The 19569-nt window shown below is 43.3% G+C and overlaps 1 protein-coding gene across 1 annotated transcript in view; it reads right to left on the bottom strand.

Moving 5' to 3' along the window:
* Nucleotides 1–2837: 2837 nt before the first annotated feature.
* Nucleotides 2838–19569, bottom strand: part of LOC311062190 (son of sevenless homolog 1-like) — a 30006-nt gene continuing 13274 nt past the window's right edge. The window contains exons 11-19 of the mRNA XM_084081058.1: nt 17460–17579; nt 15666–15828; nt 12495–12612; nt 11305–11367; nt 10019–10128; nt 9550–9666; nt 7837–8023; nt 3648–3754; nt 2838–3278 (exon numbers count right to left, since the gene is read on the bottom strand). Coding sequence (XP_083937184.1) covers nt 3168–3278; nt 3648–3754; nt 7837–8023; nt 9550–9666; nt 10019–10128; nt 11305–11367; nt 12495–12612; nt 15666–15828; nt 17460–17579 — 1096 coding nt within the window. The 3' untranslated portion in view covers nt 2838–3167. The remainder of the gene's footprint in view (nt 3279–3647; nt 3755–7836; nt 8024–9549; nt 9667–10018; nt 10129–11304; nt 11368–12494; nt 12613–15665; nt 15829–17459; nt 17580–19569) is intronic.

The following is a 19569-nucleotide window of genomic DNA, read 5'->3' as shown; positions in this document are numbered from 1 at the left end:
CTCTAGCTGCAGGAGGCCATCAGCACCACGTCCCCTCTCTCCTCTCCTCTCCTCTCCTCCCTGTCTGAGCTGCTCCTCATCGCCCTCTAGCTGCAGGAGGCCATCAGCACCACCCAAGACAGAAATATCAAGACTCACCATCTCCGGTGTACTTCCTGTTTCTGCGTGACGTAGGTGGAGCCTTTTTAGGAAACAGGAAGCAGGTTGGAGTCTATTGATTCCAATAGAAGAGTGGACGTGAACACAGCTTCTGAACCATTATTATTATTATTATTAACACAGCTTCTGAACGTCTTTATCTCCATGGTCACTGAAGTAAATATTGGACCCGATCGTCACAAGACACAATATTTACAAGATTTTCATATTAAAATGCCTTAATTTAGAGACACAAATCAGGAGAAAATCAACTTTGTTAATGAACTTTCTCTATCCCAGCAACACACAGGGCTCTGTCCCTTATTTTAGCTGTCTGACTCCCCATAAGATGCTCTAAAAACTGATAAACTAAGATTCTATAATGTGAATATAATACATGACATAATACAAATAAAATAAAATGCTCCAATGCTCAATAATATCATTTTCCATTATTAACTGTCTTGGTTGATGGGGTATGATTTGGAAATCATGACATTTTGCTAAACATAACATTCATGCTAAACACTATAATCTATAGTGGTAAAATATATACCTTAGAAAATAAAAAGCTTTGTTACAATGTTGAGCAGAAACAGGAGCACATCTAGCATAAGACTGAATAATACGTGTGTGTTTGTTCATATAACAGTAACTGTGCACTTTCAAACATGTATTTTCTTTAATGAAGAAAATACACAACTGCACATCCATTTGCGGCCATAGCTAGCTAGTGGTTAGTGAGCCCGCCTAGGGAGCCAGTCTGTCTGTCTGACAGACAGACAGACAGACAGACAGACAGACAGACAGACAGACAGACAGACAGACAGGCAGGCAGGCAGGCAGGCAGGCAGACAGACAGACAGACAGACAGACAGACAGACAGACATGTCCTTGTTTAAAGAAGACACTCATTTATTTTATTTTATTTCATTTATTTTTTTTACATGATCAAACAGAGAGAAATAAAGTGAGACGCACGCACGCACGCGCACGCGCGCACACACACACACACACACACACACACACACACACACACACACACACACACACACACACACAGTCCCTTTACATCACAGTAATACGGCAGGTTTTGAAGAACAAACATTCAGTAATAACAGGCTCTCTCTCATTGGTTGGAAATAAAACATTCAGTAATAACAGGCTCTCTCTCATTGGTTGGAAATAAAACATTCAGTAATAACAGTCTCTCTCTCATTGGTTGGAAATAAAACATTCAGTAATAACAGGCTCTCTCTCATTGGTTGGAAATAAAACATTCAGTAATAACAGGCTCTCTCTCATTGGTTGGAAATAAAACATTCAGTAATAATAGGCTCTCTCTCATTGGTTGGAAAAAAACATTCAATAATAACAGGCTCTCTCTCATTGGGTGGAATTAGTGTCATGTGACTGGTTCGTGACAAATGAGAAGCGGTCTTTAAGTGGACCAATCATGTTAATGCAGCATCATCACAATCATTTTAACCCCTTCATCCATTCATACCTTGACTATTCCAGAAATAGCAGATCTACAAGCTCATAGAAGCTTGTAGATCTGCTATTTTTGAACATTTCATCTCATATTTGAACCCTGACAAGCATTACCTCCAGTTTGACTCTACAAGCTCACAACGCCTTGCACCGCCACTTGTTGTGAGCTTGTAGATCTATTGTAGAGCTTGTAGATCTATAGTAGAGCTTGTAGATCTATTGTAGAGCTTGTAGATCTATTGTAGAGCTTGTAGATCTATTGTAGAGCTTGTAGATCTATAGTAGAGCTTGTAGATCTATTGTAGAGCTTGTAGATCTATGGTAGAGCTTGTAGATCTATTGTAGAGCTTGTAGATCTATAGCAGAGCTTGTAGATCTATTGTAGAGCTTGTAGATCTAAAACTATGTTGCATACTCAGGGTCAGTTTGGTAACTGTGCTAAAGAGTCATTTAGTCCTGATGATGTTGTCAGCAATATGCAAAATATGCCATAAGTTGCGAAAAATGCAAAATATGTCAAAAGTTGCGAAAAATGCAAAATATGTCAAAAGTTGCGAAAAATGCAAAATATGCCATAAGTTGCGAAAAATGCAAAATATGCCATAAGTTGCGAAAAATGCAAAATATGTCAAAAGTTGCGAAAAATGCAAAATATGTCAAAAGTTGCGAAATATGCAAAATATGTCAAAAGTTGCGAAATATGCGATGCGAATCGCATATTATGCGATGCGGCCTTTTTGAAAAAACGTTACCCCCGCATAATTATGCGCCATTTTGCTGATTATGCGGTAAATTCTGCGATCGCATAAACGCATTTTTCTGGAGGGTCTATTTAGTCCTCTCTCCACAGTGAGGCGCTAGAGAGTCATTTAGTCCTCTCTCCACAGTGAGGCGCTAGAGAGTCATTTAGTCCTCTCTCCACAGTGAGGCGCTAGAGAGTCATTTAGTCCTCTCTCCACAGTGAGGCGCTAGAGAGTCATTTAGTCCTCTCTCCACAGTGAGGCGCTAGAGAGTCATTTGGTCCTCTCTCCACAGTGAGGCGCTAGAGAGTCATTTAGTCCCCTCTCCACAGTGAGGCGCTAGAGAGTCATTTAGTCCCCTCTCCACAGTGAGGCGCTAGAGAGTCATTTAGTCCCCTCTCCACAGTGAGGCGCTAGAGTCATTTAGTCCCCTCTCCACAGTGAGGCGCTAGAGAGTCATTTAGTCCTCTCTCCACAGTGAGGCGCTAGAGAGTCATTTAGTCCTCTCTCCACAGTGAGGCGCTAGAGAGTCATTTAGTCCTCTCTCCACAGTGAGGCGCTAGAGAGTCATTTAGTCCTCTCTCCACAGTGAGGCGCTAGAGAGTCATTTAGTCCTCTCTCCACAGTGAGGCGCTAGAGAGTCATTTAGTCCTCTCTCCACAGTGAGGCGCTAGAGAGCAACTTAAAAACGGTCTGGGGGCGGGGCTGAGTAAACGATAAAATGACAGAAAGTTTTTTTGAAAGTGAAATATCCTTTAAGCTCCACCCATCAACCACTCTCCTGCCCCGCCCCCCTTAGAGTTCACACGGTCCAATCAGGGAGGGTCTTTTATTGGAGGAGGAGCAGGAAGTAGTTGGATGACGAGGAGGAACTACTGGAGGACTGTCTGACTGTCTGGACTTCATCTGCAGACAGACAGACAGACAGACAGACAGACAGACAGACAGACAGACAATAGATGGTTAGACTCATAAAGACAATATTTTAAATACATCGACCAAATAGTACTTTATTATTATCAGCATAACTATCCCTAACACTATACAGTTATAGACACTATAACTGATCAATAAACAACAAGGTCAATAAATAATTCACAATGCAGCATCCGTCTCCTAGGATACCAGGTAAACAATGAACCTAGCATCTGTCTCCTAGGATACCAGGTAAACAATGAACCTAGCATCTGTCTCCTAGGATACCAGGTAAACAATGAACCTAGCATCTGTCTCCTAGGATACCAGGTAAACAATGAACCTAGCATGAAAACAGACCTTTGAGGGGGAGGAGTCGGTGGGGGCGGAGTCAGGTCGTCTGCGGGGGGGGACAGGAGGCGGGGCCGGAGCTGTGACATCATCAGACCACCTGAAGAATGACGAACCTGAAACACATCACCGTGACAACCACATGCTGAATGCTGTGTGTGTGTGTGTGTGTGTGTGTGTGTGTGTGTGTGTGTGTGTGTGTGTGTGGGGGACCAAAATGACATCTGTATAACTCGGGCCATGCGTGGGGCTGAATGTTGGACTGGTCATCGGCTGATCATATCCAGACTCAAGCTGCCTCAAGCTAACAGCAACCTCGAAAGCGACTCAACTGCAGGGCTCTGGACTCTCCAGATTGTGTAGCCCACTACCACAGCAAACTGGCAGAGGAGCTTGACACCCTGGAGGCAGTGTCCTTGACATGGAAAGTGAGTGTGCAAAACTGAGGTCAACAATACATCAAGCTGCCTCTGAGACCATCGGCTTTACTCAAAACACGACACCAAGACTGGTTTGATAATCTACTGCAATACAGGAGCTTCTAGAGCCCACGCCACACTGCTCTCCAGTTCTCCTCTCTCTTATTAGAAAGCAATCTGTAGTGAGACCAGTTCTCCTCTCTCTTATTAGAAAGCAATCTGTAGTGAGACCCACTCCTCTCTCTTATTAGAAAGCAATCTGTAGTGAGACCAGTTCTCCTCTCTCTTATTAGAAAGCAATCTGTAGTGAGACCCAGTTCTCCTCTCTCTTATTAGAAAGCAATCTGTAGTGAGACCCACTCCTCTCTCTTATTAGAAACAATCTGTAGTGAGACCCAGTTCTCCTCTCTCTTATTAGAAAACAATCTGTAGTGAGACCCAGTTCTCCTCTCTCTTATTAGAAAACAATCTGTAGTGAGACCCAGTTCTCCTCTCTCTTATTAGAAAACAATCTGTAGTGAGACCCAGTTCTCCTCTCTCTTATTAGAAACAATCTGTAGTGAGACCCACTCCTCTCTCTTATTAGAAAACAATCTGTAGTGAGACCCAGTTCTCCTCTCTCTTATTAGAAAACAATCTGTAGTGAGACCCAGTTCTCCTCTCTCTTATTAGAAAACAATCTGTAGTGAGACCAGTTCTCCTCTCTCTTATTAGAAAGCAATCTGTAGTGAGACCAGTTCTCCTCTCTCTTATTAGAAAGCAATCTGTAGTGAGACCAGTTCTCCTCTCTCTTATTAGAAAACAATCTGTAGTGAGACCAGTTCTCCTCTCTCTTATTAGAAACAATCTGTAGTGAGACCAGTTCTCCTCTCTCTTATTAGAAAGCAATCTGTAGTGAGACCAGTTCTCCTCTCTCTTATTAGAAAACAATCTGTAGTGAGACCAGTTCTCCTCTCTCTTATTAGAAAACAATCTGTAGTGAGACCAGTTCTCCTCTCTCTTATTAGAAAACAATCTGTAGTGAGACCCACTCCTCTCTCTTATTAGAAAGCAATCTGTAGTGAGACCAGTTCTCCTCTCTCTTATTAGAAAGCAATCTGTAGTGAGACCCAGAAACCAATTAAGATCATGGAGAATGAGTGGTGGTTCAAAAAAGCCCAAGAAATCCAAAGGCATGCAGATAACAACAACACATACGCCTTCTATGATGCTGTAAAATGTCTGTATGGTCCACAAAGGCAGAACATCGTTCCAGTAAGATCTGCAGACGGTTCTGTGCTACTCAAGGACTAACGGCAGATGCTGGGCCGAGCACTTGGAGTCCCTGTTGAACAAAATAAACCCTTCTGATCCATCTGTACTTAATGCCCTCCCTGAACTTCCACCAGTTTCCTCCCTCGATGAACCTCCTGAGTTCACTGAGGTCCTCTCCGCAGTCAGGAGTCTTAAAAACAACAAAATCCCCGTCCCTGATGGACTTCCAGCTGAGATCCTGAAGAAGGGAGGTTACCTCTCAATACGACAGCTATAGCATCTCATCTGCAACATCTGGCAAGTTGAGACACTTCCTCAGGAATGGAAAGACAGAAACATTGTCACCATCTACAAAAGGAAGGGAGACAAGTAAACCTGTGGTAACAGCTGTGGCATCTCTCTGCTCTCTGTTGCTGGCAAGGTTCTTGTGAAAATAATGCTGTTTCGCCTAACAACGCACATTACAGAGGACATCCTCCCAGAGACCTAACAACACACATTACAGAGGACATCCTCCCAGAGACCTAACAACGCACATTACAGAGGACATCCTCCCAGAGACCTAACAACACACATTACAGAGGACATCCTCCCAGAGACCTAACAACACACATTACAGAGGACATCCTCCCAGAGACCTAACAACACACATTACAGAGGACATCCTCCCAGAGACCTAACAACACACATTACAGAGGACATCCTCCCAGAGACCTAACAACGCACATTACAGAGGACATCCTCCCAGAGACCTAACAACGCACATTACAGAGGACATCCTCCCAGAGACCTAACAACACAAATTACAGAGGACATCCTCCCAGAGACCTAACAACGCACATTACAGAGGACATCCTCCCAGAGACCTAACAACACACATTACAGAGGACATCCTCCCAGAGACCTAACAACGCACATTACAGAGGACATCCTCCCAGAGACCTAACAACACACATTACAGAGGACATCCTCCCAGAGACCTAACAACACACATTACAGAGGACATCCTCCCAGAGACCTAACAACACACATTACAGAGGACATCCTCCCAGAGACCTAACAACACACATTACAGAGGACATCCTCCCAGAGACCTAACAACACACATTACAGAGGACATCCTCCCAGAGACCTAACAACACACATTACAGAGGACATCCTCCCAGAGACCTAACAACACACATTACAGAGGACATCCTCCCAGAGACCTAACAACACACATTACAGAGGACATCCTCCCAGAGACCTAACAACGCACATTACAGAGGACATCCTCCCAGAGACCTAACAACACAAATTACAGAGGACATCCTCCCAGAGACCTAACAACGCACATTACAGAGGACATCCTCCCAGAGACCTAACAACACACATTACAGAGGACATCCTCCCAGAGACCTAACAACGCACATTACAGAGGACATCCTCCCAGAGACCTAACAACACACATTACAGAGGACATCCTCCCAGAGACAGTGTGGCTTCAGAAAGAACCGAAGCACTCTGGATATGATCTTCGCTGCACGCCAAGTCCAGGAGAAATGCAGGGAGCAAAACAAGGACCTCTACATTACCTTCATTGACCTGACTAAGGCCTTTGATACAGTTGACCTGGAAATCCTTTGTACTATACTGCAGAAATTTGGCATTCCCACCGAATTTCTTAGCATCCTCAAACAGTTCCACAGTGCCATGCATGCATCTGTACTTGTTGGTGGACAGCAATCTCTCCCTTTCCCTGTGAAAGTTGGGGTGAAGCAGGGTTGTGTACTGGCCCCAGTGGTATTCAATCTTTTTTCTGGTGGCAGCTACACTCCTCTTCCACAAGTCCATCCAGGAAGATGGTGGTGTGCAAATTCAGTTCCGCCTTGATGGGAGCTTGTTTTACATCAGACGCCTACAGGCCAAGACTAAGACCCTGGTCAGCAACATCCACCAGCCACAATATGCAGTTGATTGCGCTCTCCTGGCCCACAGCCCAGCTGCCATGCCACCTGATCTGGACATCATATCCACTGTTTACCACTCACTAGGACTTGTGATCAACATCCACAAAACAGAGATGATGACGCAACAGAGATCTCCACCCCCCGTGTTCAACATCAGCGGCATACCCCTCAAGGTTGTCCAGCAGTTCAGCTACTACCCTAACCCTAACCCTAGGCAGCAGATGGCCAGCCAACAAGAAGCCTGGTGGTCCAAAGCTACAGTATAAAGACCAGCTGAAACTAAAGAGAGTGTGTGTGTGTGTGTGTGTGTGTGTGTGTGTGTGTGTGTGTGTGTGTGTGTGTGTGTGTGTGTGTGTGTGTATAAAGACCGGCTGAAACAGACTCTAAAGAGGCCAACGACCTGGAGTCGGCTGCAGCTAATCGGCCACTCTGGCGTTCTTTATGCCACAAAGGGGTCACACACCTTGAGGAGAAACGCACCCAGCCACCCATGTGTGTGTGTGTGTGTGTGTGTGTGCGTGTGTGTGTGTATATGTGTGTGTGCACATGCGTGCGTGGTGTGTGTGTGTGTCATACCAGAGTTGAAGGGGGAGCTAGGACCCAGGGGAGAATCAAACACGTTGCCCACGTCGGTGGAGCTCCATGCAGAGGGGGGCGGGGGGGTGAGGGGGGTGCAGGGGGAGTTGGTGCCTCTCAGTGACCCCGACCTCACGGTCTGGGGGCGGAGTCCTGGAGACTTCAAAGGACAAGAATACTTCTTACCCTGAAGAGAGGAGAGGAGAGGAGAGGAGAAGAGAAGAGAGGAGAGGAGAGGAGAGGAGAGGAGAGGAGAGGAGAGGAGAGGAGAGGAGAGGAGAGGAGAGGAGAGGAGAGGAGAGGAGAGGAGAGGAGAGGAGAGGAGAGGGTAAGACATGGTGTGTCTGGGTTCTATCAGACAGACAGATGCTTTTATCCAAAGTGAATTACAATAAGGTCATTCAACATAGATAGGCAAGAACACTACTAATCACCAGAAGTCTAAAGTGCATTCTCTTCTAAAACAAGCAACTAAGAGTATACCTAGAGCTAAGGTAAAAGTGCTATATATCAGCTACCTACTGTCTTAAACAGATGAGACAAGTAGGAAAATCAAATGAGCAAGAGCTAAAACAAATAAGTATAAAATAAACAAGATCCAATAAAACAAGAGCTCGTACAACTAATTGACAACATGTAGGCAAGGCAAAGAGGAAGGGTAGTGTTTCCTGAAGAGGTGGGTTTTCAGCCTGTGGCAAAAGATGGGCAGTGACTCTGCTGTCCTGACATCAGTGTCTCTGCTGTCCTGACATCAGTGACTCTGCTGTCCTGACATCAGTGTCTCTGCTGTCCTGACATCAGTGACTCTGCTGTCCTGACATCAGTGTCTCTGCTGTCCTGACATCAGTGACTCTGCTGTCCTGACATCAGTGTCTCTGCTGTCCTGACATCAGTGACTCTGCTGTCCTGACATCAGTGTCTCTGCTGTCCTGACATCAGTGACTCTGCTGTCCTGACATCAGTGTCTCTGCTGTCCTGACATCAGTGACTCTGCTGTCCTGACATCAGTGGGAAGTTCATTCCACCACATCGGCCAGAAGGACCACAGAGTGACGAGGCAATCAGTCGCCCAGAGGCGGCAGACCGAAGTGGCCGGGCAGGGGTGTAAGCATCGACCATAGCCCGGAGGTAAGAAGGAGCTGTTCCTTTCACTGCCCTATAGAGCGTGCCAAAAATCCTGAAGGGGGCGTCAACAAGTGTCATTTGGTAGCGGCGGACATCTTTGAGGGGTATAAAACAGGTAGACTTAACATTGCCCCCCTCAAGTATGTCTGCAGCTACTATGCCACGCCCCCCGTGGTGACGAGTCGTTGGCACACACTATAGGCTAGCACCAGGGTCTTAAACTGGATGCGAGCCGCTACGGGGAGCCAGTGTAGAGAACGGAGAAGGCTAGTTGTATGGGAGAACTTGGGGCAGTTGAACACCAGGCGAGCCGCAGCTTTCTGAACAAGCTCCAGAGGTCTGATGGCAGACGCCGGAGCACCAGCAAGGAGGGAGTTGCAGTAGTCCAGGCGGGAGATGACAAGAGCCTGGATGAGAACCTGGGCTGCCTTCTCCTTCTTCAATTATCCTTATCCTAAGGGTCGAATCCTCCTGTTGTTGTAGAGGAGGAATCTGCAGGACCGTGTCACCGATGCCATGTTTGCCGAGAACGACAGACAGACAGACAGACAGACAGACAGACAGACAGACAGACAGACAGACACATACAAAGCGGGGGAGGGTCTTGGTTTGTCTGGGTTCGATCTCCAGTGATTTGTTGAACAGATAATCAGTGAACTCCTTCTCCTGTCTTTCCTCCATGGGATTCAACCATTCAAAGAACTTCTGAGAGAGAGAGAGAGAGAGAGAGAGAGAGAGAGAGAGAGAGAGAGAGAGAGAGAGAGAGAGAGAGAGAGAGAGAGAGAGACACCACACCATGTCCTTTACAGCTAAACATGACAACCATGTAAACAAACACATCATGTCCTTTACAGCTAAACATGACAACCATGTAAACAAACACATCATGTCCTTTACAGCTAAGCTAAAATGTGTAGTGTGTGTGTGTGTGTGTGTGTGTGTGTGTGTGTGTGTGTGTGTGTGTGTGTGTGTGTGTGTGTGTGTGTGTGTGTGTGTGTGTGTGTGTGTGTGTGTGTGTAGAATATAGTGTGTATATATTATCATTAGTGTCTGTTACCTTCATGCTGGGTTCAGGTCTTAAACAATAAGGCTGGTTCTGGTATTGCTGAATTTCTCCGGTGATTTCTGCAACTTTACGACGTTTACTGAAGTTAATCAGGTCTTTACCTACAACAACACAACAATACACACTGTTAAAGAGGTGCTGCCATGGTTTTTCACTTTTTCTGTTTTTCATGTGTCTATGAGGTTGATAGAACTTCATTAAACTCCCTGTCGCTGTTTTTATGGGCAATGGTGTCTTCTCTGACTATTTTGACTTTCTTCCTGGGGGCTGAAACCTTGAGGGTCAAACGTGCCAATAGAAAAACAGCCATTTAATGACGCGGTAAAAATATACCCTCCCCCTCATTATCATAACACAACAGCTGTGGGCGTGGCTAAGAAAAAGCACACGTAGCAACAGAGGGGGGCGTGGGGCAAAGTAAACACAGAGAGAGATGGAGGGAGAAAGAGAGAGAGAACAGAACAAAGCAGCAAAACTCACCACTATTGCAACAGAAGATTGACAGATCAGTACTTCCATATTGCATGGTGTTCACGTTGGTAAAAAGGTTCATATGAGTGATCCATTCATTAAACTCTTAAGCAGTAGAGACCATAGGGTAGCAACAAGTAGCCAGTGATTAACTATCAGACTTCCTGTAGTGGCTTTTCAAAATAAGACTCACTGAATAGTAGAAAGTGTGTACTATGGTTACTCAATACAGGTTTTAATTTGAAGTTAATACTGGTTAGTTCCTTTATTTTTCTTACTTAAAATCGTCAAAGAAAACATAAAACGCTTCCATTATGTTCTCAATAATAAATAAATAAATGCATTGCGCAACTCAGAGCAAAATGATTTGCCTTCATATCTGTAACTCAGAGTACAAATGGAACCAAATGGACATTTGGTATATATACATATATATGTTTATATATGTATATATATTTATGAATAAAATGATCCTCCTAGTATAACCATAAGACCTGATGATTTAGGGGGGGGGGGATCACTGAAAATCATGGCACCCCGTCTTTAATAACCACCAATACATAATAATACACATCATTATACACGTTACACACATATACAACACACTGTTACACACAACACATATACACAACACTGTTATACAACACACTGTTATACACACCACAACACACACATACGACAAAATATAATACACACAGTGCAACACACCTATACAACACACTATTATACACAACACACTGTTATACACAACACAACACACAAACAACACACCAGCGTTACACAACAACACACAGTGTGTACGTTACCATGACGACGCAGGAAGTCTGGATTCCCTTCCTCTGTCTTCAAGATGTTGGTCAAATAGATTCCTATACACACACACACACACACACACACACACACACACACACACACACACACACACACACACACACACACACACACACACACACACACACACACACACACACACACACACACACACACACACACACACACACACACTTAGACACCATTATACATGCATACACACTGTTATCTGTTTTTTTTTTAAATCTCAGGAATGCTCCCCCCTTATATTTGTTCTATGTTGGATCAGAACCCTAGTCCCTACCAGACCTGTTCTATGTTGCATCAGAACCCTAGTCCCTACCAGACCAGTTCTATGTTGGATCAGAACCCTAGTCCCTACCAGACCTGTTCTATGTTGGATCAGAACCCTAGTCCCTACCAGACCAGTTCTATGTTGGATCAGAACCCTAGCCCTACCAGACCAGTTCTATGTTGGATCAGAACCCTAGTCCCTACCAGACCAGTTCTATGTTGGATCAGAACCCTAGTCCCTACCAGACCAGTTCTATGTTGCATCAGAACCCTAGTCCCTACCAGACCAGTTCTATGTTGGATCAGAACCCTAGTCCCTACCAGACCAGTTCTATGTTGGATCAGAACCCTAGTCCCTACCAGACCAGTTCTATGTTGGATCAGAACCCTAGTCCCTACCAGACCAGTTCTATGTTGGATCAGAACCCTAGCCCTACCAGACCAGTTCTATGTTGGATCAGAACCCTAGTCCCTACCAGACCTGTTCTATGTTGCATCAGAACCCTAGCCCTACCAGATGGTTCCTAATGCTCAGACACAGCCTTTAGGCAAGGCAGCATTCTCCATCAGTGCTCCATCTGCCTGGAATGAGCTCTAAGTCTTTAAAACTCAGTTCACTTCCTTCTCTGGGTCAATTCAGGGAAATGGTTTCCAACACTTTTGTTAAAGATTGTACCTGCTTTATTGAATTTTTGGTTTATCTGTTGGAGTTCTTTGAGAATTTTGTTTTTTCACAATATTTTCTGTCTTCTGATTCATGTATTTTAATATTGCTGCATACAAATGTCTCTACCTATCTCGCTACACTGAAAATGAGGGCCTGCTCCTCAAATGTACTCCCAGTTTAAATAAAGGTTATGATGATGATGATGATGATGATGATGGAACGTACCAAAGAAGGGAACACAGGGAGGGTTGATGGATCGTAGCTTAAGAAGGTATTTCTTGTAATGATCTTCACTCAGTTCATGAGCTTCTTCTAGAACTTTCCTCTGACGACCCGGAATCATCTGTCAATTAAAAACACATTAATTAACTGTTAATAACACTATAATACCACATTAACATTTGGAAAAAAGTCTAGGACGTGTGGAGCGTTGTCCAGAGTGTTTTAGAGAAGAGAGAAGAGTCTAGGATGTGTGGAGCGTTGTCCAGGGTGTTTTAGAGAAGAGAGTAGAGTCTAGGACGTGTGGAGCGTTGTCCAGGGTGTTTTAGAGAAGAGAGTAGAGTCTAGTACGTGTGGAGCGTGGTCCAGGGTGTATTAGAGAAGAGAGTAGAGTCTAGGACGTGTGGAGCGTTGTCCATGGTGTTTTAGAGAAGAGAGAAGAGTCTAGGACGTGTGGAGCGTTGTCCAGGGTGTTTTAGAGAAGAGAGTAGAGTCTAGGACGTGTGGAGCGTTGTCCAGGGTGTTTTAGAGAAGAGAGTAGAGTCTAGGACGTGTGGAGCGTTGTCCAGAGTGTTTTAGAGAAGAGAGTAGAGTCTAGTAGTCCAGGGGCCAACACTGATATTTTCACAAATTGGTACCACCTGAGGTGGCCGTAAAGTTTTTGTATTTTTGTATTCCTACATGTCTCTAGTTTATATTTTGGTATGATACATTTTCCAATTCAGTAGCTTAATGGCAGTTATCACTACCTACCGGCTAATGTATCCGGTAGGAGACACAAAGTAGAATCTTTGTGTCTCCTACCGGAAATACACCCGGGCATCAAATTATTGCGACAAAAAACAAAATATATCCATGTATTCAAGGCTTCATGGGGTGTGCAATTGATAACTTCTCAGATGTTTGGTGTATGCAAAAAGACTGCTTTCCATAAGCTTGTAAAAGTTGACCCTCCTTCGGTCTAGGGTGGTCATAGCTGAATGGGTAGAGAGTCCCCCTGGGAAACTTAAAGGAGGAGTTCACCCAAAAAAATATTATTTTCTGTCAATTGCACACCCCATGAAGCCTTGAATACATGGATATATTTTGTTTTTTTGTCGCAATAATTTGATGCCCGGGTGTATATCCGGTAGGAGACACAAAGATTCTACTTTGTGTCTCCTACCGGATACATTAGCCGGTTTAGAGTGATTACTGTCATTAAGCTACTGAATTGGAAGATGTATCATACCAAAATATAAACTAGAGACATGTAGGAATACAAAAATACCAAAAATGTACGGCCACCTTAGGTGGTACCAAAATCTGCCTTGGCCCCTGGACTATAGGACGTGTGGAGCGTTGTCCAGAGTGTTTTAGAGAAGAGAGTAGAGTCTAGGACGTGTGGAGCGTTGTCCAGGGTGTTTTAGAGAAGAGAGTAGAGTCTAGGACGTGTGGAGCGTTGTCCAGGGTGTTTTAGAGAAAAGAGTAGAGTCTAGGACGTGTGGAGCGTTGTCCAGGGTGTTTTAGAGAAGAGAGTAGAGTCTAGGACGTGTGGAGCGTTGTCCAGAGTGTTTTAGAGAAGAGAGTAGAGTCTAGGACGTGTGGAGCGTTGTCCAGAGTGTTTTAGAGAAGAGAGTAGAGTCTAGGACGTGTGGAGCGTTGTCCAGAGTGTTTTAGAGAAGAGAGAAGAGTCTAGGACGTGTGGAGCGTTGTCCAGAGTGTTTTAGAGAAGAGAGAAGAGTCTAGGACGTGTGGAGCGTTGTCCAGGGTGTTTTAGAGAAGAGAGAAGAGTCTAGGACGTGTGGAGCGTTGTCCAGGGTGTTTTAGAGAAGAGAGCAGAGTCTAGGACGTGTGGAGCGTTTTCCAGGGTGTTTTAGAGAAGAGAGTAGAGTCTAGGACGTGTGGAGCGTTGTCCAGAGTGTTTTAGAGAAGAGAGAAGAGTCTAGGACGTGTGGAGCGTTGTCCAGGGTGTTTTAGAGAAGAGAGAAGAGTCTAGGACGTGTGGAGCGTTGTCCAGAGTGTTTTAGAGAAGAGAGAAGAGTCTAGGACGTGTGGAGCGTTGTCCAGAGTGTTTTAGAGAAGAGTCTAGGACGTGTGGAGCGTTGTCCAGTGTGTTTAAGAGAAGAGAGAAGAGTCTAGGACGTGTGGAGCGTTGTCCAGGGTTTTGTAGAGAAGAGAGAAGAGTCTAGGACGTGTGGAGCGTTGTCCAGGGTTTTGTAGAGAAGAGAGAAGTGTCTAGGACGTGTGGAGCGTTGTCCAGGGTGTGAAGAGAGAAGTGTCTAATGATTTTATTTTCACGTACACTTCAGTCACAGTATTCACACCCCATTCACAAATCCTGTCAGCCAATCAAATTCATTCAATCTCTGCAAATTATCCACCCTTTGAAGTTTCACCCAGGACATCACTCTGTTTTCTCACTGTTCAGCCTCCGTGTCTCACGGCAGAAGTGGCTGCGACCGTCTGCCCTTGTTATTTATATATAGTTGATCCTTCCACACCGTGGTACAATAGCGTCCGTGTGTAAAAATGTGCGTTGGCAGGTGAAATCCAGACGATCGGCTAACAGCTAAAAAAAAACAGACTTCTGGACCCGGCCATTACATGCGGTGGATCGGTCACAACGCCATGGTACCAAGGTAACTGAGTAAAGGGGAGACTGATTTACTTTGGTGGAGTATACACCACCCTATACCCTATGTATAGGTATGGAGGTACGGGGATCACTCAGCGTCTTTAAGAGGCATTAACATAATAATACTATTATTATTATTAACAGGAGAACTCAACGCCGGGATCTGAGCGTTTTTGGAGTTGTTTTATTTTGGCATTTCTATTTATTTTGTTTGTTTATTTACTATTTGGGAATTTATGAACTGAACTATAAGGTGCTCAGTAAAATCCCCAGAAAGGTAGTTTTCATATAAACCAAGACTGCGTCTTTTTTCTATGGAACTGTTGGACTGTGTTCTGTTTGGGGAGAAACAGGTTAAGTAATATACACTGAAACTGAATATTAATGTGTTGGGTCTCTTTCGTAAGTTGTGTGAATTCAAACTGCATACTTTATGGTGATATTTGGTGTGTTTGTATACTATGGGTTCATGTTAGAGAGTGCATAAGGATTCTTATGGCTTGTAATACATGTACCATGTGGAGGGTTGCTATAAACTTTAAATTAATTCACTGTGTTACCTCAAAGGTGTGGTCCAGCCGGTAAACAGGTGAGGAGTTCATGGCGCTGACGACCTCCAGAACGCCATTAAAGTTGTTGAGTTCCTGGAACACCTGAAGAACCTCTATGATCCTGGAGACCACCTGCACCCTCTCTTCTATGTTCTCTGTCTCTACAATACACCTGTTCATGACATGTTAATGACATGTTAAAGAGGTGGTGCCATGGTTTTGCACTTTTTCTGTTTTTCATGTGTCTATGAGGTTGATAGAACTTCATTAAGCCCCCTGGTGGTGTTTTTTTCCAGCCACACAGTGAGGTTGGTGGTAGTTTATCTTACTTTTCCAGCCACAGAGTGAGGTTGGTGGTAGTTTATCTTACTTTTCTAACCATAGAGTGAGGTTGGTGGTAGTTTATCTTACTTTTCTAACCACAGAGTGAGGTTGGTGGTAGTTTATCTTACTTTTCTAACCATAGAGTGAGGTTGGTGGTAGTTTATCTTACTTTTCTAACCACAGAGTGAGGTTGGTGGTAGTTTATCTTACTTTTCTAACCACAGAGTGAGGTTGGTGGTAGTTTATCTTACTTTTCTAACCACAGAGTGAGGTTGGTGGTAGTTTATCTTACTTTTCTAACCATAGAGTGAGGTTGGTGGTAGTTTATCTTACTTTTCTAACCACAGAGTGAGGTTGGTGGTAGTTTATCTTACTTTTCTAACCATAGAGTGAGGTTGGTGGTAGTTTATCTTACTTTTCTAACCATAGAGTGAGGTTGGTGGTAGTTTATCTTACTTTTCTAACCACAGAGTGAGGTTGGTGGTAGTTTATCTTACTTTTCTAACCATAGCGTGAGGTTGGTGGTAGTTTATCTTACTTTTCTAACCACAGCGTGAGGTTGGTGGTAGTTTATCTTACTTTTCTAACCACAGAGTGAGGTTGGTGGTAGTTTATCTTACTTTTCTAACCATAGAGTGAGGTTGGTGGTAGTTTATCTTACTTTTCTAACCACAGAGTGAGGTTGGTGGTAGTTTATCTTACTTTTCTAACCACAGAGTGAGGTTGGTGGTAGTTTATCTTACTTTTCTAACCACAGAGTGAGGTTGGTGGTAGTTTATCTTACTTTTCTAACCACAGAGTGAGGTTGGTGGTAGTTTATCTTACTTTTCTAACCACAGAGTGAGGTTGGTGGTAGTTTATCTTACTTTTCTAACCACAGAGTGAGGTTGGTGGTAGTTTATCTTACTTTTCTAACCATAGAGTGAGGTTGGTGGCAGTTTATCTTACTTTTCTAACCACAGCGTGAGGTTGGTGGTAGTTTATCTTACTTTTCTAACCACAGAGTGAGGTTGGTGGTAGTTTATCTTACTTTTCTAACCACAGAGTGAGGTTGGTGGTAGTTTATCTTACTTTTCTAACCACAGAGTGAGGTTGATGGTAGTTTATCTTACTTTTCTAACCACAGAGTGAGGTTGGTGGTAGTTTATCTTACTTTTCTAACCAGAGTGAGGTTGGTGGTAGTTTATCTTACTTTTCTAACCACAGAGTGAGGTTGGTGGTAGTTTATCTTACTTTTCTAACCATAGAGTGAGGTTGGTGGTAGTTTATCTTACTTTTCTAACCACAGAGTGAGGTTGGTGGTAGTTTATCTTACTTTTCTAACCACAGAGTGAGGTTGGTGGTAGTTTATCTTACTTTTCTAGCCACAGAGTGAGGTTGGTGGTAGTTTATCTTACTTTTCTAGCCACAGAGTGAGGTTGGTGGTAGTTTATCTTACTTTTCTAGCCACAGAGTGAGGTTGGTGGTAGTTTATCTTACTTTTCTAACCACAGAGTGAGGTTGGTGGTGTGTCGGATCATCTTCAGCAGGTTGGGTGAATTTAACTCTTTGTCTTCTTTCGTCCAAACGCTGCCCACCAGCTCAGACGGCTGCACCGCTCTGTGGGAGGAGCCAGCACAAACATCCAATCAATCAGCACACTCTCTTTAAACCTTCAGTTTAGATGAGTCATGAGTCTGACTGACTGTTACCTGTATCAGTATTATTGATTGATTAATTGCCTTCAATAAATTATTAAGCATTGATTGATTAGCATTGATTAGCATTGATTAGCATTGATTCATTACTACCTGTATAATAGAGATGCACGATTATGAAATTATAACCGATATCTGATTACCGATTATTTGCTGGGTCATATCGGCCAATACCGATATATTACATTATTAAATATTACATTTATATATTGAGCTCATTGCTGATTCTTTTTTGCTTCCATTTTTTTTTTGCTGTTGAAAGCTGATGGTAAGACCCCTCCCCACTAACCCTACTGTGATTATACTTTTTTTATGGAATAAATACATGAATTAAATTAAATATATATCCATTTGAAATACAAGTGACTGACTTCTAGTACCAAACTAAACTATGACATCATATGTGTATGCTATAATAAGCCATCTGCTTATTAGGTTACATCATTATTTGAATCGTTGTATAACACAAAACATTAATAATGTATATTTATGTTATGTGGCCTAATAACTAAGTTATTATTGCCTGTTGCCTAAATTAATTAGCCTCTGCTCTAAACAATAAAGCCCCCCTTAGCTCTCTGTTAAGTTAGGTGCAAAGATTAATCACAAGGACAAGGTATTCAAGGGACCGTCTCTTTACTTTTCTCCCACATGTATACAACAGAGCAGCATTTCACTTCCTCCTTCTCCTCACTTCTCACACTCTACCACCCTCTAGCGGCTGGGTGCTTTTACTAATATCAGTAGTGCATACAAGTATACTGTGAACACAACACTCTCCCAATCACAATTCCCTGGAGCCACCACTGTGTGTGATATACCAACTAAGATTGCAATACATACAATGATTGTTTAGTAGTTTATCAATGTCTTCCATTCTATAACATCAGCAGTGACTGAGTTTAGCAGGAGAGGGAGGGGCTAACATGCTCTTTCTAGCACAGCTCTGGTCCACAGCGTTAGGCTTCCTACACTACAGAACACGTTCCAGCACAACAGGACATTAAAAACAGAAATATTACCAGCTGAGAGTTAATTTGTGCTCATTCTCTGTGGTTAAATACGGCTTGCGGGTCACAGGTGACTCTCTTAACACTGTTTTTTTTTTTAGATTTCTCGCAGTTGTCTGCCAGAGATTTTTCATTGAAATTAAAAAAGTACTCAGGAGCCAAGATACAGAATTTTTAAGTTTTAAGTTAACAAGGAAGTGGATGGGAGTCTAGATCTTCGAAAAATCATATCTCCTTGGTCTTTGGATCAAATTAAAAAAAAAAAAAAATATATATATATATATATATATATACATTTTTTTTTCTAAAAACGCATGTATGCGTTATTGGTAGGCAAGTGATGGATTCAATAGAACGCATATATGCGTGATTGGCAGAAAATGAGTTAAAGAGACAGGCAGACTGACTGCTTTTCAAGTAGAAAAGCCTTGACGGTGACATTATTATTGTCTTCAATATCGGGGAATATAATCGGGTTTATTTTGAGATCGGTTCGATACCGATATGGCATTTTCCGGCCGATTTCGATACGTTACGGATATAATCGTGCATCCCTACTGTATAATTAATTATATATAATATAATATATATTAGGGCCGGGACTTTATCGCGTTAATTTCGATCAATTAATTACAAAAAAATTATCGCGTTAAAAAAATTAACGCATTTTAATCGCGCCTATTTTTTCACCGCGGAACGTTTCTCACTGGACGAGTTTCACACGGACCTATTATCCAGCGCACCAGCTTGGTGCGCTGGTATTATCGGTCCGCCTGAGAAGCTGTCTGAGAAGTGAGAACGACGTGGTTCTCACAACAACAGAGCAGCCACTGAATGAAGACGTGCCGCATAGCCTGCTTGATAATGTTGGCTGGGCAAATC

This window comes from Gymnoscopelus microlampas (genome assembly GCF_963454915.1).
Source record: "Gymnoscopelus microlampas genome assembly, chromosome: 2".
In the NCBI taxonomy this organism is placed as follows: Eukaryota; Metazoa; Chordata; class Actinopteri; order Myctophiformes; family Myctophidae; genus Gymnoscopelus; species Gymnoscopelus microlampas.
The sequence above is the reverse complement of the archived record's forward strand: the minus strand, read 5'-3'. Positions and strand labels throughout refer to the sequence as shown.